Below are 23,894 nucleotides of genomic sequence, written 5' to 3' on the forward strand. Positions count from 1 at the left end.
GCTTTTTTTTGGATTCCAGACCTAATCAGTTCCCTGCTACGACCACTCTGCTCCGTCTTGCAGAATTAGACCTTACTCTTAATAATTTCTCCTTTGGCTCCTCCCACTTCCTCCAAACCAAAGGTGTAGCTATGGGCATCAGTATGGCTCCTAGCTATGCCTGTCTTTTTGTTGGCTTTGTGGAACAATCTGTGTTCCAAACCTATTGTGGTATCTATCCCCCACATTTCCTTCACTACATCGATGACTGCATTGGCGCTGCTTCCTGCACGCATGCTGAGCTCGTTGACTTCATTAACTTTGCCTCCAACTTTCACCCTGCCCTCAAGTTTACCTGGTCCATTTCCGACTCCTCCCTCCCCTTTCTAGATCTTTCTGGCTTGATCTCTGGAGACAGCTTATCTACTGATGTCTACTATAAGCCTACTGACTCTCACAGCTATCTGGACTATTCCTCTTCTCACCCTGTCTCTTGCAAAAGTGCCATCCTCTTCTCGCAATTCCTCCGTCTCTGCCGCATCTGCTCTCAGGATGATGCTTTTCATTCCAGGACGAAGGGAGATGTCCTCCTTTTTTAAGAAGGGGGCTTCCCTTCCTCCACCATCAACTCTGCTCTCAAACGCATCTCCCCCATTTCATGCTCATCTGCTCTCACTCCATCCTCCCGTCACCCCACTAGGAATAGGGTTCCCCTGGTCCTCACCTACCACCCCACCAGCCTCCAGGTCCAACATATTATTTTCCGTAACTTCCGCCACCTCCAACGGGATCCCACCACTAAGCACAACTTTCCCTCCCCACCCTCTGCTTTCCACAGGGATCGCTCCCTACGCGACTCCCTTGTCCATTCATCCCCCCCATCCCTCCCCACTAATCTCCCTCCTGGCACTTATCCTTGTAAGCGGAACAAGTGCTACACATGCCCTTACACTTCCTCCCTTACCACCATTCAGGGCCCCAGACAGTCCTTCCAGGTGAGGCGACACTTCACCTGTGAGTCGGCTGGGGTGATATACTGCGTCTGGTGCTCCCGATGTGGCCTTCTATATATTGGCGAGACCCGACGCAGACTGGGAGATCGTTTTGCTGAACACCTATGCTCTGTCCGCCACAGAAAGCAGGATCTCCCAGAGGCCACACATTTTAACTCCACATCCCATTCCCATTCTGATATGTCTATACACGGCCTCCTCTACTGTAAAGATGAAGCCATACTCAGGTTGGAGGAACAACACCTTATATTCTGTCTGGGTAGCCTCCAACCTGATGGCATGAACACTGACTTCTCTAACTTCCGCTAATGTCCCACCTCCCCCTTGTACCCCATCCGTTGTTTATTTATATACACACATTCTTTCTCTCTCTCTCTTCTTTTTCTCCCTCTGTCCCTCTGACTATACCCCTTGCCCATCCTCTGGGTTTTCCCCCCCTCCCCCTTTTCCTTCTCCCTGGGCCTCCTGTCCCATGATCCTCTCATATCCCTTTCGCCAATCAACTGTCCAGCTCTTGGCTCCATCCCTCCCCCTCCTGTCTTCTCCTATCATTTTGGATCTCCCCCTCCCCCTCCCACTTTCAAATCTCTTACTAGCTCTTCCTTCAGTTAGTCCTGACGAAGGGTCTCGGCCCGAAATGTCGACTGTACCTCTTCCTAGAGATGCTGCCTGGCCTACTGCGTTCACCAGCAACTTTGATGTGTGTTGCCTGTCCTTTGTGTATCTTTGGATGTTAAGCTCCCAATTATGTGATGCCCACATCAGACCTGCTAATCTCTGACTGTGCTACAAGATCATCTACCTTATTCCATGTAACACCTTCAGTCCTGTATTCATCACCCTTTTCAATCTTGCCCTTATATTACACTTCAGCTCATCTCACTGACTACAATTTTGCCCTGTCATCTGCTTGTCCTTCCTCACATTCTCACTACACACTGCATCTACTTGTACACCAAATGCCCTTCCTCACTTTGGTTCCCAACCCCTGGCAAATTAGTTTAAACCCTCCCCTATAGCTCCAGAAAAGCTGTCTGCAAGGTAATTGGTCCCTCTTGTGTTCAGGTGTAACCCATCCTTCTTGTACAGGTCATACCTTCCCCAGAAGAGATCCCAGTGATCCAGAAATCTGAAGCTATGCCCCCTGCATCAGAATATTTGATTTTCTTTCAGAGCTGAATCTGGGTGAATGGAGTTCAGATGCAGAGAAAATAAACTCATTTAACATAGATTGTACCAACTGTGCCAAGTCTGCAAATCCTTTTAATGTTGTTTCAACTTCACAAATCTAGTTCATTTGAAATTCTAAATGATGACTCACTTTGACATTTTCAATTTCAGGAGCGGCAGAGAAAAGCTCAAAGCATGGTGCAGAGGACAAAACACAAAACATTATTGCAGCCATGAAGGAAAGAATGAAAATCAGAGAGAGAAACAAGCCTGAGATATTTGAGTTGATCCAAGCACAATTTGAAGTGTCTAAGGAAGACTATGCACAGCATCTGAAGGCAGCAAAGCAAAATGTGTTGGAGGGAACATCTAAATGGTCAGCAAAGATAAAAATAACAGGTCAGACTACCCAAAGTATATTTATCCTAACAATTCAAATTATGATTCAAATTATGAATATTTGGTTGTTTATTAATCGTTCATTCTGAGTTTTCATTTACTTTAAAAATTGAGGCCTTTTCAAAAATGTTCAAGTCTTAAAAATAATTTACTATATCAGAACTGGGTTTAAGTTATTATCCCCACTGACAACTGTAAGGCAATGGTCTTGTTGGTGAAATGATCACCTGACTAATTTTCCTCTAACATCTTAGGCTAATGAAAGATAAAAAGTCTTCTGTGTTGCTGCAAGCACCTTCTGTAAAATAAATAAAAATGAGCTTAATTTTACACAAGTTATAATGATTTTTGTTGCCCAAGCTGTCAGGTAACTTGTGTGAGAAGTGGAAATGGTAATAGCACATTTCTGAAACACTTGCATTTCATATATGGCCATATGACACCACTGGACCATATTTCTATTTTGAGAATCTGTTTATGTTTATGTTACAAATAATGAAATGTGCTCTGTTTCATTCCACTTATAATATTTTTCCTGGATGCAACTTCTCTACTTCATAAATCATCCTGAAATTCTAATTCCCTGTAATCTGCATTAAGAGATATTGAATGTAATGTATATGAGCCAAGCAAGCAAATAATTACATCAATTCTTCAACCAGATTGCTTCACTCAACCTATATTTTACCATTTCCCTCTACAACACATCTCTTGTTCTTCGAATTATTCCAGGATCAGATTCAACTAGTTACTTTCAAGTTAGTTTATTTTAGATCTTTTAAGATAGGAATCGCATCCTTGGCCATAGCCCATCAAGTACTATTAGTTCTGATAAACATGATGTTATTACTCAGATTATATTTGAAGTTAATCATTTAACGAAGTGATGATGATCTTCAATAGCATAAATTGCAGTTATGTGAGCCTTATTGAATGTACAGAATTGCACGAGAAGCACACTAGCACACACAGGCACAGAGTAAAAGAAACGAAACAAAGAACAAAGAGGAAAGTTATAATGTAGGAGGTAGTAGAATTTTTTTAAAAGCAGATTAAATATCACATTTTACTTATAATAGTTAAGCAAAAGAAAACATGATTCTAGTTTAAAGAGGTAGAAAATTATAGTGGCTTAGAAACATAGAAAATAGGTGCAGGAGTAGGCCATTCGGCCCTTCAAGCCTGCACCGCTATTCAGTACGATCATGGCTGATCATCCATCTCAGAACCCTGTACCTGCCTTCTCTCCATACCCCCTGATCCCTTGATCCCTTTAGCCACAAGGGCCATATCTAACTCCCTCTTAAATATAGCCAATGAACAGGCCTCAACTGTTTCCTGTGGCAGAGAATTCCACTGATTCACCACTCTCTGTGTGAAGAAGTTTTTCTTCATCTCGGTCCTAAAAGGCTTCCCCTTTATCCTCAAACTGTGACCCCTCATTCTAGACTTCCCCAACATTGGGAACAATCTTTCTACATCTAGCCTGTCCAATCCCTTTAGAATTTTATACATTTCAATAAGATCCCCCCTCAATCTTCTAAATTCCAGAGAGTATAAACCTAGTCGATCCAGTCTTTCATCATATGAAAGTCCTGCCATCCCAGGAATCAATCTGATGAACCTTCTTTGTATTACGTCTATGGCAAGAATGTCTTTTCTCAGATTAGGGGACCAAAACTGCACACAATATTCCAGGTGTGGTCTCACAAAGGCCTTGTACAACTGCAGTAGTACCTCCCTGCTCCTGTACTCGAATCCTCTTGCTATGAATGCCAGCATACCATTCTCCTTTTTCACCGCCTGCTGTACCAGCATGCCCACTTTCAATGACTGGTGTACAATGACACCCAGGTCTCGTTGCACCTCCCCTTTTCCTAATCGGCCACCATTCAGATAATAATCTGTTCTCCTGTTCTTGCCACCAAAGTGGATAACCTCACATTTATCCACATTAAATTGCATCTGCCATGAATTTGCCCACTCACCTAACCTATCCAAGTCACCCAGCATCCTCTTAGCATCCTCCTCACAGCTAACACTGCCACCCAGCTTTGTGTCATCTGCAGACTTGGAGATGCTGCATTTAATTCCCTCGTCAAAGTCATTAATATATATTGTCAACAACTGGGGTCCCAGCACTGAGCTTTGCGGTACCCTACTAGTCACTGTCTGCCATTCTGAAAAGGTCCCGTTTATTCCTACTCTTTGCTTCCTGTCTGCCAACCAATTCTCTATCCACATCAATAGCATACCCCCAATACTGTGTGCTTTAAGTTTGCACACTTATCTCTCCTGTGGGACCTTGTCAAAAGCCTTTTGAAAATCCAAATATACCACATCCACTGGTTCTCCCCTATCCACTCTACTAGTTACATCCTCAAAAAATACTATTAGATTTGTCAGACATGATTTTCCTTTCACAAAATCCATGCTGACATTGTCCGATGATTTCACCGCTTTCCAAATGTGCTGTTATCACATCTTTGATAACTGACTCCAGCATTTTCCCCACCACCGATGTCAGGCTTACCGGCCTATAATTCCTCGGTTTCTCTCCCTCCTTTTCTAAAAAGCGGGGTTACATTAGCCACCCTCCAGCCCTCAGGAACTAATCCAGAATCTAAAGAGTTTGGGCTACTTGCTTCAGCACTCTGGGATGCAGACCATCTGGCCCTGGGGATTTATCTGCCTTTAATCCCTTCAATTTACCTAACACCACTTCCCTACTAACATGTATTTCCCTCAGTTCCTCCATCTCACTAGACCCTCGGTCCCCTACTATTTCCGGAAGATTATTTATGTCCTCCTTAATGAAAACAGAACCAAAATAGTTATTCAATTGGTCTGCCATGTCCTTGCTCCCCACAATCAATTTACCTGTTTCTGTCTGTAGGGGACCTACATTTGTCTTAACCAATCTTTTTCTTTTCACATATCTATAAAAGCTTTTACAGTCAGTTTTTATGTTCCCTGCCAGCTTTCTCTCATAATCTTTTTTCCCTTTCCTAATTAAGCCCTTTGTCCTCCTCTGCTGCACTATGAATTTCTCCCAGTCCTCAGGTGAGCCACTTTTCCTGGCTAATTTGTATGTTTCTTATTTGGAATTGATACTATCCCTAATTTCCCTTGTCAGCCATGGGTGCACTACCTTCCCTGGTTTATTCTTTTGCTAAACTGGGATGAACAATTGTTGTAGTTCATCCATGCGATCTTTAAATGCTTGCCATTGCATATCCACCGTCAACCCTTTAAGTATCATTTGCCAGTCTATCTTAGCTAATTCAAGTCTCATACCTTCAAAGTTACCCTTCTTTAAGTTCAGAACCTTTGTTACTGAATTAACTATATCACTCTCCATCTTAATGAAGAATTCCACCATATTATGGTCACTCTTACCCAAGGGGCCTCGCACGACAAGATTGCTAACTAATCCTTCCTCATTGCTCAATACCCAGTCTGGAATGGCCTGCTCTCTAGTTGGTTAGTTGGTTCCGCAACATGTTGGTTCAGAAAACTATCCCGCAGACATTCCAAGAAATCCTCTTCCTCAGCACCCTTACCAATTTGGTTCACCCAACCTATATGTAGATTGAAGTCACCCATTATAACGGCTTGATAACAACCGTTGGAACTCTTGAACTGTAGTGACTAAACCTGCAGAAAACTCTAATAATCTGCAATCTCATTCTTCAGAAATCCTGATGATTGGGTATTTGGTTTGCCGACTATCTTTTTTTTCAGATGACAAATTTCTAAAAAAATGAATGTTTGGGGTATTAATAAAAGCAAAATCCAGTAAAATAGAAGATCTACTGGTCCAGTGCCACCAAAGTCTAAAATATGCTGCACTATTGGAGTTTTATTCAATTTTGGATTTTGTTGTATTAATGGAGTTTTAAATGAAGTGGTTAAGAATTAGAGCAGATGTATCAGGATAAAATAGTGAGCAAGTGACTGGGAACCTGGTGGATAATTAAGCTAGTATATTTAGTTTTCATCATGGAATTTAAATTCAAATAACTAAATAGGAGTCAGTACTATTAGTAAAACTTAGGAGTGGTAACAGTTACTGTAAGCTTCCAGATCGTAGTCAGAACCCATCTGGTTCACTAATCTCTATTTTCAGGCCATCTATACCTGTGAGTCTGTACTCTCACAATGCCCAATGAAAAGGCTCAAAAAGCCATTGTTTATGAATATTTTGGGGTGGGTGAAAAATGCAGGCTTAGCCAGTGACATCTGTGTCTCGTGAATGGATCAGTTAAATGAATCTGACTCTGTGCAACTTCACCAAACAGACCAAGAGACTAAGGTTTTGAGACAACTTACCTATGCTGCTCTGTCTTTTTCAACAATGCATTACAAGGTTGCCCCCGTCTTAATTCCTCACATAGCATCTGAATCCGATCAAAAGGAACATCAACTTGATTTGAGCATCTAACACAATTTAGAATGTGCAGGAATGCATTTTAAAAATCTTTTGTCTTTTGAGAAAACTAATTTGTAGAAGTTAATAGAGTTAATCTTATTTAAAAAATAAGATGCATTATGAAACTAATTAATTTTGAGAAGTATATAATTGGGTACACCTCCTATAATGTGCCAATTTTGTAAACATCTTTAACATTCCATAACAGCCCTATTAACCTGCACAGTTGTCAGGATAGTTCTAGGGTATTTGAGATATAGATCAAAATATGCTTTCAGATGAAACTTCACTTGAATGTTTCCACCAACTTATTTTTCATAAATTTACTATGAAATCAAGGAGTTGTAAAGTTGTGTAGTCTAAATTTGTAAAGCAATGAAGTCCATCCTCTTTTACTTCTAATAATCCTGCTGAGGTTGGGGAGTGAGGATTTCCAATTATCAAAATCCTACTTTGTGTTCTGTAAAAGGCACTCACCAATCAGCCCCAGTTCAGCTTAAACTGAATTTAATGTTAAAAAATGTTGACTGGTCATCCAACCAATACTTCCTTGAAGGTTTCCAAATTTGACATAAATTAGAGCTAACACAGACTAACATTTGTAAAAACTGACATTGGAGTTGCCAGAGAACAAATTCCTCACTCCCTAAGCATTGTCATTGCCATTTACTTGGAAAGCCAATGACTAAGTTCTGCAATTCCAGCTCCATGTCCATTTCTTTTGTAGAAACTAGTATAACTTGTTATTGGACTGACACAATCATCAGTATAATGATTCATATTATTTTCTTAAAAATTTTGTCTATTTATTGTCTTACATGATTCTCCTGCCCCAGTCTGTCAAAATTACCCAAGTAATGAACATTGAACAGTATCTCACAGTAATAGGATATTTATCCCACCATATGTATGCCAACTATGACGCTAGTTTAAACTAATACAATCTGCCTCCACGTCATTTATAACCCTTCATTCACTGCCTCTTTATGGGTAGTCTAAATGCCTCTTAAACGTTATTATCATATCCATAAGACATAGGAGCAGAATTAGGCGATTTGGCCCATTGAGTCTGCTCTGCCATTCCATGATGGCTGATTTTCTTTATTTATTTATTTACTTACTTTCTGATACAGTGTGGAATGGGTCTTTCTGGCCCTTCAAGCTATGCCAATCCGGCAAACCACAAGCTTGATTAGCCCAAATCTAATAACTAATTAACCTATCACAGGGCCTTTGGACCATGGGAGGAAACTGGAGCGCCAGGGAAAAAACACACACATTCCACGAGGAGGGTATAGAGAGACTCCTTACAAAATGGCGCTTGAATTGAAGTCCAAACCCTGGAATGCCCTAAGCTGTAATAAACATCGTGCTTACCACTACACTACAATGGTCGAAGATTTATTATCCTTCTTAACCCCATTCCCCTGCCCTCTTCCTTTAACCTATTATGTTATCACTAATAAAAAAAACATCAGTTTCTGCTATAAATATACTCAATTACAGCCTCCACAGCCATCTGTAGCAATGAATTCCATAGATTCACCATGATCTTGCTAAAGAAATTCCTCTTCATCTCTGTTCTAAGTGTCCTTGGTACTGGATTCCCCCACTATAGGAAACAAATTTTTCATGTCCACTCTATCTAGGCCTTTCATTATTCAGTTGGTTTCAATGAGATCCCCTTATTCTTCTAAACCACAGCAAGTATAGACCCACAGCCTTCAAAAGTTCATTACACATTAACCCTTTCATTCATCAGCTAATTCTCATGAATCTCCCCTGAACAATGGCAGCACATCCTTTCTTAGATAAGGGGCCCAAAACTGTTCTCAATACTCTATATACAGTCTAGCCAACACATTATAAAGCCTCAGCCTTTAATCTTGCTTTTATATTCTAGTCCTCTTGAAATGAATGTTAACATTGCATTTGCTTCCCTTTCTAGCATCTGAATCTGCAAGCTAACATTTAGGGAATCCTGCATGATAATTCAGTTCCCTCTATTTAAACGTTACCTTATTTATTTATATATCTACCTATTTATTTATTCATTTATCCATCCATGTATTTATTAATTTGTTTATGTATGTATTTATTTATTTATCTATGTATGTATGTATGGGATACAGCATGGCAATAGGCCCTAACAACCCTGCACCTTCCAATTACACACATGCAGCCAATTAACTTACTAACCCATATGCCTTTAGAACGTGAGGAAACAGGAGCACCTGGCGGAAACCCACCTGGTCACAAGGAGAACATGCTAACACCTCACAGACAGCAGTAGGAATTGAACCCGGGTCACTGGCACTGTAAAGTATTACGCTAACCACTACACTACTGTGCCATGCCAAATTTCTGGACTTGAATTCTGTGGATAGGCATCACTATATTTTATGTTTAACTTGTGTGATGAAGGAAGGAATTCTACCCTTCTGTAACACTTGCTTTTGTGATTCAAACAGATTTTGACTGGTGTTCTCCATTGACCAGAGAAAATACCCGAGCATTCACATGCTAGCATGTGTAAATACAAAAAGTTGCCAGTACATATTTCATCACATTTAAGTTTTACCTATATGATTAAAAGTACATATTAAACATTCCAAGCTTTCCTTGTACATACAGTGCTCTGTGCTCAGGGTTTACAAGCGAAAGATAAGACTGGCTCAAGCGACCCTTATGTCACAGTGCAAGTGGGTAAAACCAAAAGGAGGACTAAAACCATTTTTGGGAATCTCAACCCAAGCTGGGATGAAACTTTTCACTTGTAAGTACTGGATTACAATTTTTAAATGTTTACTATAAATTATCAAGTTGGGCAATTTTATAGTTTGCTTCCAAGTAGGATTTGCTAATAAGCAATATACTTGATAAAGGTGATATATATATATATTTATAATCACTGAATTCATACTTTCAAAGGTTACTGGTAAAAAGTAAGAATTGATTCAAGTGAAAGCAGTAAATGCTTGGTGTTACCAAAATAATAATCCTGAATCTTAACACAGTACAAATGATGCCATAAGAAGTCAGTGTCATTCAGTAATTTTCTACATCAGAATCAGGTTTAATGCCACTGATGTACAGTCAGTTGTGATTTTTTTTTGTTTTGTGGCAGCACTACACTACAATACATAAAATCACTATAAATTACAATAAGAAATATATATAAAAATTAAAATACTAGTGCGAAAGAGAGCATATAGAGTGAGGTTGTCTTTATGGGTTGCTTTATTGTTTGATTAGAAATCTGATGGTGGAGGAGTAGAAGATATTTTTAAAATGTTGAGTGAGTATCTGTTGTACCTCCTTCCTAATGATAGTAACATGAAGAGAGTCCGTCCTGTGTGATGTGCATCCTTAATGATGCATGCCACATTTTTGAGGGATCACCTTTTGAAATGTCCTGGATGGTGGTTAGGCCAGTGCATATGATGGAGCTGGCTGGGTGTGCAAACCAGGCCAACTTTTTGTAGTCCTGTGCAGTGCCCCTCCATACCAGGTGGTGATGCAACCAGTTAGAATGCTCTCCATGATATATCTGTAGACATTTGCTAGTCTTTGGTGACATACCAAATCCGAGTCCTGAACGATTTCATCTTTTCTTTCCTAATGACTTCCTTAGTTTCCTTCTGTAAGTTTTTAAAAGTCTTCCAGTCCTCATTTTTCCCACTAATTTTTGCTTCCTTGTACGCTGTTTCTTTTGCCTTTATTTTTGCCTTAACCTCTTGTTAGCCACATTTGTGCCATTTTTCCATTCATAATTTCCTTTTTTCTTGTATATATTTTTCCTGCATTTTCCTTATTTCTTGTCGGAATTTCATCCAATTTTGCTCTGCCGTCCCTCCATTTAGCTTTTCCAATCGACTTGGGCCAGTTCCTCTCTTATACTACTGTAATTTCCCCTGTTCCACTGAAATATCGATACACCTGATACCAGCTTCTCCTTTTCAAATTTGAAACTGAACTCAATCATATTATGATCACTACTTCCAAGGGGTTCCTTTACCTCCAGCTCCCTAATCGCCTCAGGTTCGTTACACAGCACCCAATCCAAAACAGCTGGTCCCCTGGTGGGCTTCTGGACAAGCTGCTCCAAAAAGCCATCCTGTAGGCATTCTACAAACTCCCTCTCCTGAGATCCATTACCTTCCTGACTTTCCCAATCCACTTTCATATTAAAATCCCCCATAATTATCTTGACATTTTCCTTCTGACACGCTTTTTCTATTTCCAGCTGCAACTTGTAGTCTGCATCCCGGCTGCTGTTTGGAGGCCTGTATATAACTGCTATTAGTGTCTTTTTACCCTTGCTATTTCTTAACTCTACCCATAAGGATTCTACCTCTTCTGATCCTATGTCCCTTCTTTCCTATTGATTTGATATCGTTACTTACCATCAGGGCCACACCACTCCCTTTACCTACCTTCCTCTCTTTCCTATACACTGTGTATCCTTGGATATTCAGCTCCCAATCATATCCATCATTTAGCCATGACTTGGTGTTGGCCACAATGTCATATCTTTTAACCTGCAGCTGTGCAGCAAGGTCATCCACTTTATTTCTAATGCTGCATGCACTTAAGTACAGTACATCAGTATCTGTTGCTGATTTTGCTATATTTCTATTTTGCAGGAAATTATCCTGTATATTCACCGGCCTGTCCTTCTTGCGATCTTTGCTGCACAGTATTTTTGACTTATTTCTATTTTCCTCTTCCTCGACCCTAACACCTTGGTTTCCTTCCCTTTGCCAACTTAGTTTAAACCCTCCCTAACAGCTATATTAAACAATCCCGCCAGGATATTAGTACCTTTTGGATTCAGGTGTAATCTCCATCTTTTTTGTATAAGTCATTCCTTCCCCAAAATAGATCTCAATGATTCAAGAATCTGAAGCCCTGCCCCCTGCACCAGTTACTTAGCCACACATTCATCTGCTTAATTCTGCCATTCTTACCATCATTAGCGCACAGCTCAGGCAGCAATCCTAATATTATTACTCTGGAGGTCCGGCTTTTCAATTTTCTTCCTAGCTCCCAGTAATCTTGCTTCAGGACCTCCTCTCTTTTTCTGTCTATGTCATTGGTACCAACATGTACCAAGACTTCCGGCTGCTCACCCTCTCTCCTCAGAATACTCTGGCCTCGATCTGAGACATCCCTTACCTGGGCACCAGGGAGGCAACACACCATCCGGGTATCCTTGTCCAGCTCGCAGAATCTCTTGTCCGTCCCCCTTACGATAGAATCCCCTATAGCTACTGAATTTCTTCTTGCTCTCTTGATTTTGGCACTGGGCAGAATGCCAGAATCTCGTTCACTGTGGTCCTCCTCTGTCAGGTCTACCTCTTCAACAGTATCCAAAACGATATATCAATTTCTGAGGGGGACTGTCCAAGGGGTTTTATCCACCACCTCTCTGTAGGTAGTATCTATCACCTCCTCACTTTCCCTAATTAGCCGAAGGTCATCAATTTCCATCTCCAGCTCCTTAACATGGTCCTTCAGGAGCTTCATCTCAGTGCACCTGGTGCAGATGTAATCCTTGGGGAGGCTGGGAGTCTCCCAGGGTCCCCACATCTGGCACTCCAAGCACAACACTAATCCTAGATGCATACCTCTAATGCTACTGTTTGTACTAAATACCAAAAAACTGTAACTTACTCCGTTATTATGAGACTCAACGGTCGCAGGAAGCCTCTTCCTGTCTCCGCCGAAGCCCGTTGAGCCAAAGCCCTTTCACTCCGCACCCTCTCACTCTGCAGCCTGCTCCAACGCTGCCCGCTCGATATGGCGGTTTTCTTTTTAAACTGTTCGCGCTCAACTGGCTGACGTCACACACCTGCGCAGTCTGACCTCTCTCCTACTCCGAGAAATAAAATGTCTTCTCGCTTAGCCTCTTACTGCTGTCTTCTTGATCCGAAGAGAAACAAAAATAAATCATGTGTGTGACTGTGTGTGTGTGTGTGTGTGTGTGTGTGTGTGTGTGTGAGAGAGAGAGAGAGAGAGAAAGGAGATGTTGAAGATGTTTTGAATCATAGAACATAGATATAGAACAGAACAGCACAGGAATGGGTCCTTCAGCCCATGATGTACCGAACAAATTAAACTAGTAATTTACTAATCTAATCCCTCCTCCCTACAAAATGTCCATATTGCTCCATTTTTGCATATTCAATTGCTTATCTAAGAACCCCTTAAATTCCTTTATCATACTTGCCTCCACTACTACCCCTGGTAGTGCATTCTAGGCATTGAATATATTCTGTTTATAGTGCTCTTTCCACTGAGAGTGTGCCACAGTGTTGGAGAGACTCAGTTTTTGGGTGGTGGATAAAGTCACCGTCATGCAGGTTGCTTTATTAGAGTAGAGTATTAATGTATTATTAGAGCTGCACCCTATTGTGCCTCTAGACATAAGGCACAGCAGGCTTTCACTGTGCCTTACCAGTCCAGATAATGAGGTTTTGGAGCTATCTGGCAAACTGGGCTACCCTGAGCAGGAAAGGGATTTTATGGGGATAGTGGGAGCAGTTTTGCACCTTCTTATTCCATAAACATGTTTCTACCTTTTTGCAAAAATTCTACATTGGTGTATTCTTCTGAGAGGCTCCTTAAAGCACACCTCTAATATCTTCTCCATCTGATGAAGTGTCGCCTTTGCCAAGATTCTGCAGAGTTCCTTGGGACATCTTCAATAGTTCAATAGTTCCTTCTTGCTGCTTAAGGTACAATGTGAATACCAGTTCAAACAAATGCAGAAAATGCGGGAAACACTAACTGAGATGACATGTAATTTGTTGTTTAGTGGAAGCAGTATGGTGCAAGAGTTGAAATTTCTGTCAGTTACTAAAATAAATAGTGAAGATGGGGTGGTGTTGATGGACCATTTTGTTAGAAAGGTGCTAAAGCTGTTTCTGAATCATTGTGTGTGGATCTTTAGCCTTAGTTACCAACATGCTGTTAGTTTCTTTTGTTCCTGAATGAATGGGTATCTTCTTCTATTCCTCTGACTATCAAGTCTTCTTATATCATCTAGAAGCCATATAAACCAAGGCATTCTCTAAATTAAATAGAGTTAAGTTTTCAGCTTTTCCTAGCCTTTTTTCCATGACAAGATCCTTACTGAGCAACAAGCTCTGATTACTGAATCTGTCCCATTTCTTGTTTCAATGTGGAAAATCTAGTTTTCTATCTAGAAAACCCAGAGCAAATCTGGTTTAACCACAGGAATATCAACATAAGTTTAAAAAATCAGATTAGTATTGAAATGAAGATTAGATGCTTAATTATCATGAGGTTTCAACTATTCTTGTTTAAATCATTATGGAACTGATCACTATTTGTTGTAAATTATGACACCTATTTGGGTCTGGTAATGATAAGCAGAGAAATCAAGGGCGCGCTGTGTAGCTTTTTCCATTGTTTATTATCCTGAGCCTTTTTGCCTTATCTGTATTCAAACGAGGGAGTACAGGTGTCCCCCGCTTTTCGAACGTTCGCTTTACGAAACCTCGCTGTTATGAAAGACCTAGATTAGTACCCTGTTTTCGCTTTTAGAAGGTGTTTTCACTGTTACGAAGAAAGGCAGCGCGCGTCCCGAGCAGCCGCTCTCCCTGGATTCGGAATGGCATTGCTTTAATACATGCCTGTGAGCAGGCATTAGCAAGATGAGTTCTGAGGTATTGGAAAAGCCTAAAAGAGCTCATAAGGGTGTTACACTTACTGTAAAACTAGACATAATTAAGCGTTTCGATCGTGGTGAACGAAGCAAGGACAAAGTGAGTTTGGCTTGTGGAAGCTGACGAAGATGATGTTGAAGAGCTTTTGGCATCCCGTGACCAAGAACTGATAGATGAAGAGCTGATGCAGTTGGAAGAGGAAAGGATAACAATCGAAACTGAATGCAGCAGCGAACTGAACGTGAGGCAACTGCATGAGATTTTCGCTGCAATGAGAAAGTACGACTTTAATTTTGAAAGGGTACGTAGGTTTAGAGGATATTTGCAGGATGGTTTGAGTCCTTACAAACAACTGTATGATAGAAAAATACACAAGGCTCAGCAGTCAAGCAAGCCTTCCACGTCAGCCACAGCAGACGACGAACCTTGATCCTCGACATCAAGGCGGGCAGTCATAGGAGAAGATGAGCTGCCTGCCCTGATCGACGATGAGATGACACCCCAGTGTCCCACCACCTGTGCCCCGGACAGATACTGTACCGATTCGTGGAAAATGCAGCAGTAGCCGGGAGGCACACAGCACATCTTTAAGAAAAAAGCCAAAATAAACAAGCTAATTAATTAGGTGCCGCTGACACGTAATTGTCAGCCCAGATCAGTGCCGATTTCTGATTGCCTTGCCTCCGATCTGGGCCGACAATTACATGTCAGCGGCACCTAATTAATTAGCTTGTTTATTTCGGCTTTTTTCTTAAAGCTGTGCTGTGTGCCTCCCGGCTACTGCTGCATTCTTCGCGGAAATGTATCGGGGTGGGGGCCACTGCACCACCCAACCTGCGATGACTCAGCCTAACACACCATCATCAGTTTGCTTGGCACGCTGCCTTCCCGATTCCAGTAAGTATACTACACTGTACATACATTATTTCTACTTTACATAGGTTGTGTATTTTCACGTGTTATTTGGTAGATTTGGCAGCCTCATAGCTTAAAGGCTACTGGAGAGCGCGTTTATGCCAACAGCGCTTGCGTGAGATTTTCGCTACGGAGATCTGTGCAGGCAACCGTTGTAGAGAAGTATTTCTACTTTGTATAGGCTGTGTATTTATCATATCATTCCTGCTTTTACTATATGTTACTGTTATTTTAGGTTTTATGTGTTATTTGTCATGATTTGGTAGGTTATTTTTGGGTCTGCAAACGCTCACAAAATTTTCCCATACAAATAAATGGTAATTGCTTCTTCGCTTTACGACATTTCGGCTTATGAACTGTTTCATGGGAACGCTCTACCTTTGGATGGCGGGGGAAACCTGTATTGTCCAAACTATGGAGTTGGAAAAAGAATTTAAACAGATTAGGACAATAGGCAAAGAAGTGGCAGATGGAATATAGTGTAGCAAAGTGTATGGTCATGCAAGTTAGTAAAAGGAATAAAGGCGTAGTAGGTTTTCAAAATGGAGAAAAGTCAGAAATATGAGGGACAAAGGGACTTCGGAGTCCTTGTATAAGATTCCCTCAAGGTTAACTTGCAGGTTGAATCAGTGGTAAGAAAGGCAAGTGCAATGCTAGCATTCATTTTGAGAAGACTAGAATATGAATGCAAAGATGTCATGCTGAGATTTTATATATGACGTTGGTGAAACTGTACTTGGAATATTGTGAGTAGTTTTGGGCCCTAATCTAAGAAAAGATGTGATGGCATAGGAGAGGGTCCAGAGGAGTTTCACAAGAATGATCCCAAAAATGAAAGGATTAATCTATGAAGAGTGTTTGATGGCTCTGGGCCTATACTTGCTGGAGTTCAGAAGATTGTTGGGGTGGGGGGGGTCTCTTTGAAACATATTGAATATTAAAAGGCTTAGGTAGAGTGGATGTGGAGAGGATTTTTCCTATAGTGGGAGCTAGGACCAGATAGCACAGCCTCAAATAAAGGGACTGATTTAGAACAGAGATGAAGAGGAATTTCTTTAGCTAGAGGATGGTGAATCTGTGGAATTCATTGCCACAGATGGCTGTGGAGGCCAAGTTATTGGGTATATTTAAAGTAGAGGCCACAAGGACATCAAAGTTTACAGGGAGATCAGGAGAATGGGGTTGAGAGTATGATGTGAGTCCTTGACGCGGATAGTTTGGACCCAAGTGCTGGAGTATCCAAAGCAAGGATTAAGACATGGTATCAAACTACATCGAGAACTGAGCACAAACAAATGCTAGATGATATCAGTAGTAGGGCTTATGATTGAGCACTGAACCTCAGTTCAGATACTCTTTAAGTACTCAATTTTTGGTGCCCAAAACATGATTACCAGTTAGCGGGACCATCCTGAAGCCTTAAAGGGACCATGTCAGCTAGCTATACTCTGGAGAGTTAGAGCATCTAACTGGCACAGTTGAGAGCTTCTCATAACAGAACCCCCTCCTCTACGGCTGACTTCTGTCGGCCCTGGCTGCCGGGAGAGGTGGTGATGGTAATCATATATGGAAGCCAGATCCAAGATGGCTCTTTCAGACACTTCCCCAGTCTACGAGGTATTGCCAAACTCCTCAAACCGTGCACGAGTCCAAAAGCCTTATCACAGTGAAGACCTGTACCCCCTCAATAGATCTGGGTGGTGGTGGGGCTGATGCAGGCAAGTTGTAATTCAGAGATTTGGAAGGTGGGATTGATCTTTAGGGTCTTGGGGAGCTGTAAGGTGTAAGCCATCGGATTTACTTTCCTCGGGACTTTGAAGGATCCAATGAATTTCAGTGCCAACTTTCTCGATTCTACCCTGAGAGGCAAGTCATGAGTGAACAGCCAGACTTGTTGCCCAGGCTGTAAAGCAGGTCCATGTCATCTCCTTCTGTTCGCCTAGGTCTCCACTTTCCAGGTAGAGGCCAGCAAAATCTCTCTTGCCCTAATCCATTTTTGCTTGCAGCGTTGGATGAGTTCTTCAACCGCAGGGACCCACTTCAGCCTCTTGTTCTGGAAAGAGAGGCGGAGGATAACCAAACTGGCACTGGAGCAGTGACGTTCTTGTGCGCTGAATACTGTGAGGTAGTGTGCGTGATCTCTGCCCACATCAAATGGACACACCACACATCAGGTCTTTCTGAGGCCAGGCATCTTAGAGTACCTTCTAAACTTAAGTTGGTCTGCTTTGTCTGGCTGTTGGACTGTGCGTGAAACTCAGAGGAAAGGCTTGCTGTAGCCCCTATCAGCTTACAGAATGCCCTCAAGAAATGTGATGTGAATTCTGGACCACAATCCAAGATAATGTCCACCAGGATCCTAAAGATCTAGTCCAGGACAATTTTGGCCATATCCCTCGCAGACAATAGTTCCTCCAAGGCAATGAACTTACAGGATTTTGATAACCGGGGACAATTACTATGATTAATGGTGGAAGACCGTGACAGTCCATAGAGATGTGTGCCCGTGGCCTTTCCAGAACAAGTAGGGGGTGGAGGAACCCTTGAGGTTGGGTACGAGCTCCTTGTTCCAGGCACACACCTTGCATGCTGCACATACTGGTGAACTTCCTTTGTCATTCTGGGCCACCAATATCTCCTCTTGATAAACTCGAGGGTCTTGGCAATCCCTGGGTGTGTGGTCATTCTGGGTGAATGTCGGCATTGAGATACCTGGAACTGGACGGAATCTGAGACGAACACTGAGAAATCTCCCCTTGCGCTTGCGCCTTGCGATCAAGAGTTCCAGTTCTTCGACAAATTGGCACTAGTACCCTGGCTTGGACAAAATGGCAGTAGGGTGCTCCTCTTGTTCTGGTTTATCAAATTGACGGGACAAGGTATCTGGCTTCTGTTTTTTTGACCCCGGTCAACAGGTCAGGATGAAATCAAAGCAGTTAAAGAACAAAGAACACCCAATTTAACTGGAATTCAGCCTCTTGGCCTCCTGAATATAAGCCAGGTTCATGTGGTCATCCAAATGATAAAAGGGTTCTTGGCCTACTGCAGCCATTCCTCCAAAGCTAACTTAACTGCAAGAAGCTCCGGATTCCCGGTATCATAGCTCCTCTCTGTTGGGGATAGCCGCCTGGAGAAGAATGCATATGGATGCAGTTTATTGGCCAATGGTGATAATTGAGACAAAACGCCACCCATGCTGATGTCTGAGGCGTCCACCACCACAATGAAGGGAAGGTCCGGGTTAGGAGAAACCAAGATCTGTTATGAACCACTGTTTAAGCTCTGCAAAAGCAGCCTCCACTTCATTAGTGCAGACAAAAAGGCTCGTGGATTTCTTTCTTTCTTTTCAAATCTTATTATTATCCAAAATTAACATGAGTACATCGAAGTAAGCAAAACTTACAATGTCTCAAGAAAAAAAACATTATTTTAAAGATTGAAAACATTTTGGTGATAAAAAACCCTACTAAGCAAGAAAAAATGGGGGAAAACCCCCCTAAGGTGTTCAACCCCGGAGCCATATGTCATACAAAAAGCTTCTATAGATAAACATCAAACTGTCAGCAAGAAAAAAAAAAGTACCAAAAATTTACAATTAGATCGTGGAGGAAATCTATCAATTAACTCGAATGATAATAATGACCAAATGAACCCCATCTTTTCTCAAAATCAAACATATGTTCAAAGGTTCAACTTCTAATTTTCTCCAAACTAAGACATAGCTTCACTTGAGAGAACCAGTGTGACAAAGTGGGAGCTGATGTATCCTTGCACTTCAATAAAACGGCCCTCCTAGCTATTAATCTAACAAATGCAATAACATGTTGGTTATACACAGAGATACTACGGATATTTTGAGGAATTATTCCAAAAAGCACAGTTAATTTGTTAGGTTGTAAATTAATTTTAGGTGTTTTAGAAATTGTCGAAAAACTGACTTCCAGAATCGTTCCAATATAGAACAAGACCAAAACATGTGTGTCAGTGTAGCTGTCTCAGTTTTACATCTATCACAATAACTATCAACATTAGGAAATATTTTAGACAGTCTCTCCTTCGTCAAATGGTAACAATGTACAATTTTAAATTGAATCAGTGAGTGACAAGCACAGATCGAAGAAGAGTTAACCAGCTTCAGAATCTGTGTCCAATCCTCCGTCATAAAAGTCAAATTGAGTTCCTTTTCCCAAACTTGCTTAATCTTAAATAAAGGACGATATCCCATTGTAATAGTAAATTATAAATTCTTCCAATGGAATCCTTCATTGAAGGGTTCATACTCATAATAGTATCTAACAGGACAGCATCCAATATGTAAGGAAAATTACTTAAATATGTTTGTAAGAAATATCTAACTTGAAGGTACTATAAAAAGTGTGAGTATGAAAGAGAATATTTATCAACTAATTGTTCATATGACACCAATCTTTAAATAAATCCAAAAAAGAATTAATACCTTTATTTTTCCAAAGTAAAAAAATTGGATCACTCAAAGAAGGCTTAAAAAAGTAATTTCGATAAATTAAGCTACAAAGTTTAAATTTTTTAAGACTAAAAAAATTGCGGAACTGGAGCCAAGTTTGTAAAGAATGCTTAATCACAGGGTATTAGTTTACATTAGCAACTTTAGCTAATTATATAGGTAAAGCAGCTCCCAGTAATGAGATTAAATAAAACTGTTTCACAGTTTTCAATTCCAAGTCTACCCAAATTGGCCGATCATTCTTATCAACCCAATATAACCAAAAGGACATGTATCGCACATTAACAACCCAGTAATACATTCTTAAATTAGGCAAAGCGAGACCTCCATCCTTTTTCAACTTTTGTAAGTGACATTTACTAACACTTGGTCTTTTATTATTCCAAATAAAAGATAAAATAATAGAATCAATCTGATCAAAAAACTTCTTAGTCAAAAAAACAGGAATATTCTGAAATAAATATAAAAATTTTGGTAAAATCATCATTTTGACTATATGGATGCAACCGACAAGTGAAAATGTAAATCTACTAAATAAATACTTCATAGAGTCTACCAAGGAAACAAAATTGGCTTTATAAAGATGCTCATATTTTTTAGTGATTGTAACACCAAAATATCTAAAATAATTCATGACTTTGAAAGGAGTATTATCATATATAGAAACAGATTCATTTAAAGGAAACAATTCACTTTTACTAAAATTTATTTTATATCGTGAAAAATCTCCAAGTTCATTAAATAATTTTAGCAAGGCAGGAATAGATTCCTCAGGATTAGATATATAAACCAATAAATCGTCAGCATAAAGAGAAATGGTCTCATTCACAAAAATTCCATAAATATTTTTAGCTTCACGAAGAGCAATAGCAAAGGGTTCTAATATTAAATTAATTAACAAAGGACTTAATAGACAACCTTGTCTTGTCCCCCGTGAAAGCTGAAAAAAAGGAGACCTACAGTTATTAGTAATAACAGTAGCAATAGGAGATTTATATATCATTCTAATCCAATTATTAAAATTAACACCAAAGCCAAATTTCTTTAAAACATTAAATAAATATTTCCATTTGACTCGATCGAATGCTTTTTCAGCATCCAAAGAGACGACACATTATGGAGTTTTAAAAGAGGACGAATATATAATGTCAAATAGTCTCCAAACATTTGAAAAAGAATAACAACCCTTTATAAAGCCTATTTGATCTTTAAAAATAATTTTACCCAAAATATTCTCCAACCGATTGGCCATTATCTTTGACAGGATCTTAGCATCGACATTCAATAATGAAATAGGTCTGTATGAGGCACAATCAGTAGGATCTTTATCCTTTTTAGGAATTAAAGAAATAGAAACCTCATAGAAAGTAGAGGATAAATCACCTTTCACAAAAGAATCCTTAAACATTTCCAACATATAGGGAGAAAGCAATTTTCCAAATTTTTTGTAAAATTCTACAGGACAGTCATCAAGTCCAGGGGTCTTACCAGATTGCATTGAAAAAATAGCTTTATGAATTTTGGGTTCAGTAATTTGGGCATCAAGAGTTTTTTGATCCTCAACAGAAATTTTAGGAAAAGCAATCTTTCGTAAGAAAGCATTCATTTTAGAAGAATCTGCTGGACATTGGGACTTATAAAGTTCAGTATAAAATCTTGAAAAATCTTATTAATTTCTTCATATTTGCAAGCCAGGGTACAATCTTTCCTATGAATTTTCAAAATTTGCCTTTTGGCTCTCACCGTTTTTAATTGAGATGCAAGCAGTTTATTATTTTTATCTCCAAACATATAAAATTGGCTCTTTAACTTAAGCAAATAGCCTTCAATAGGATGAGTCAATAATAGCTTATATTGTGATTGAAGTTCCACAGTTTGTTTGAATAAATCAGTATTAAGGGAAATTGCATAAATATTATCTAACTCTTTATTTTGTTTTGAAATCTTATCTAATTCTACCTTAGTCTGTTTTCCAAGCTTAGCTGAATAAGAAATGATCTGACCACATAAAAATACTTTAAATGTATCCCATAAAATTAATTTGGATGTACCCCCATATCATTAAAAAGAAAAAAATTCTTTTATCTGGGTTTCAATGAAACTGACAAAGTCAGAGTTTTGCAATAATGTCTGAGACATGCGCCATGATGGACAGGCAAGAATGACATCATCAAATTCAAAAGACAAATTCAGAGGCGCATGATCAGATATAGCAATAGCGTCATATTCACAATTTTTAACACTAGGCAAGAAGCAAGGATCGATTATAATATATCCTTGAATATTTTTATAAACATGTGAAAAGAAAGAATATTCTCTGTTATCAGGGTGTAGATACCTCCATAATTCAATCAATCCAAAATCGGTCAAAAAGGAGTTAATAAATGACGCAGACTGATTTGGAAGTCGCTGATTGGTTGAGCTCTTGTCAATCAAAGGATTTAAACAACAGTTAAAATCCGCACCCGTTATCAACATATATTCATTTAAATCAGGTAGTATAGCAAATAACAGGAATTCTGCAGATGCTGGAAATTCAAGCAACATACATCAAAGTTGCTGGTGAACGCAGCAGGCCAAGCAGCATCTATAGGAAGAGGCGCAGTCGACGTTTCAGGCCGAGACCCTTCGTCAGGACTAACTGAAGGAAGAGTGAGTAAGGGATTTGAAAGCTGGAGGGGGAGGGGGAGATGCAAAATGATAGGAGAAGACAGGAGGGGGAAGGATAGAGCCGAGAGCTGGACAGGTGATAGGCAAAAGGGGATACGAGAGGATCATGGGACAGGAGGTCCGGGAAGAAAGACAAGGGGGGGTTTGACCCAGAGGATGGGCAAGAGGTATATTCAGAGGGACAGAGGGAGAAAAAGGAGAGTGAGAGAAAGAATGTGTGCATAAAAATGAGTAACAGATGGGGTACGAGGGGGAGGTGGGGCCTAGCGGACGTTAGAGAAGTCAATGTTACCTCCCTTACCACCATTCAGGGCCCAGTCCTTCCAGGTGAGGCATCACTTCACCTGTGAGTCGACTGGGGTGATATACTGCGTCCGGTGCTCCCGATGTGGCCTTTTATATATTGGTGAGACCCGACGCAGACTGGGAGACCGCTTTGCTGAACATCTACGCTCTGTCCGCCAGAGAAAGCAGGATCTCCCAGTGGCCACACACTTTAATTCCACATCCCATTCCCATTCTGACATGTCTATCCACGGCCTCCTCTACTGTAAAGATGAAGCCACACTCAGGTTGGAGGAACAACACCTTATATTCCGTCTGGGTAGCCTCCAACCTGATGGCATGAACACTGACTTCTCTAACTTCCGCTAGGCCCCACCTCCCCCTCGTACCCCATCTGTTACTCATTTTTATGCACACATTCTTTCTCTCACTCTCCTTTTTCTCCCTCTGTCCCTCTGAATATACCTCTTGCCCATCCTCTGGGTCAAACCCCGCCTTGTCTTTCTTCCCGGACCTCCTGTCCCATGATCCTCTCGTATCCCCTTTTGCCTATCACCTGTCCAGCTCTCGGCTCTATCCCTCCCCCTCCTGTCTTCTCCTATCATTTTGCATCTCCCCCTCCCCCTCCAGCTTTCGAATCCCTTACTCACTCTTTCTTCAGTTAGTCCTGACGAAGGGTCTCAGCCTGAAACGTCGACTGCGCCTCTTCCTATAGATGCTGCTTGGCCTGCTGCGTTCACCAGCAACTTTGATGTATGTTGTTAGTATAGCAAATACCTTTTTTAAAAAAAGGATCATCTAAGTTAGGACCGTACAAATTGACTAAAACAACTTTTCTGTTACAGATCACTCCT

The 23,894-nt window shown here is 40.5% G+C and overlaps 1 protein-coding gene across 4 annotated transcripts in view; it reads left to right on the top strand.

Annotated features, from left to right (window-relative positions):
- LOC134355592 (protein unc-13 homolog A-like) overlaps positions 1-23,894 on the top strand; it is a 1,022,883-nt gene that overhangs the window by 638,028 nt on the left and 360,961 nt on the right. For all 4 annotated transcript variants that reach the window (XM_063065696.1, XM_063065695.1, XM_063065693.1 and 1 more), the window contains 2 exons: positions 2,334-2,561; positions 9,628-9,769. In XM_063065696.1, coding sequence (XP_062921766.1) covers positions 2,334-2,561; positions 9,628-9,769 — 370 coding nt within the window. The remainder of the gene's footprint in view (positions 1-2,333; positions 2,562-9,627; positions 9,770-23,894) is intronic.

This window comes from Mobula hypostoma, chromosome 13 (assembly GCF_963921235.1).
Source record: "Mobula hypostoma chromosome 13, sMobHyp1.1, whole genome shotgun sequence".
NCBI lineage: Eukaryota > Metazoa > Chordata > Chondrichthyes > Myliobatiformes > Myliobatidae > Mobula > Mobula hypostoma.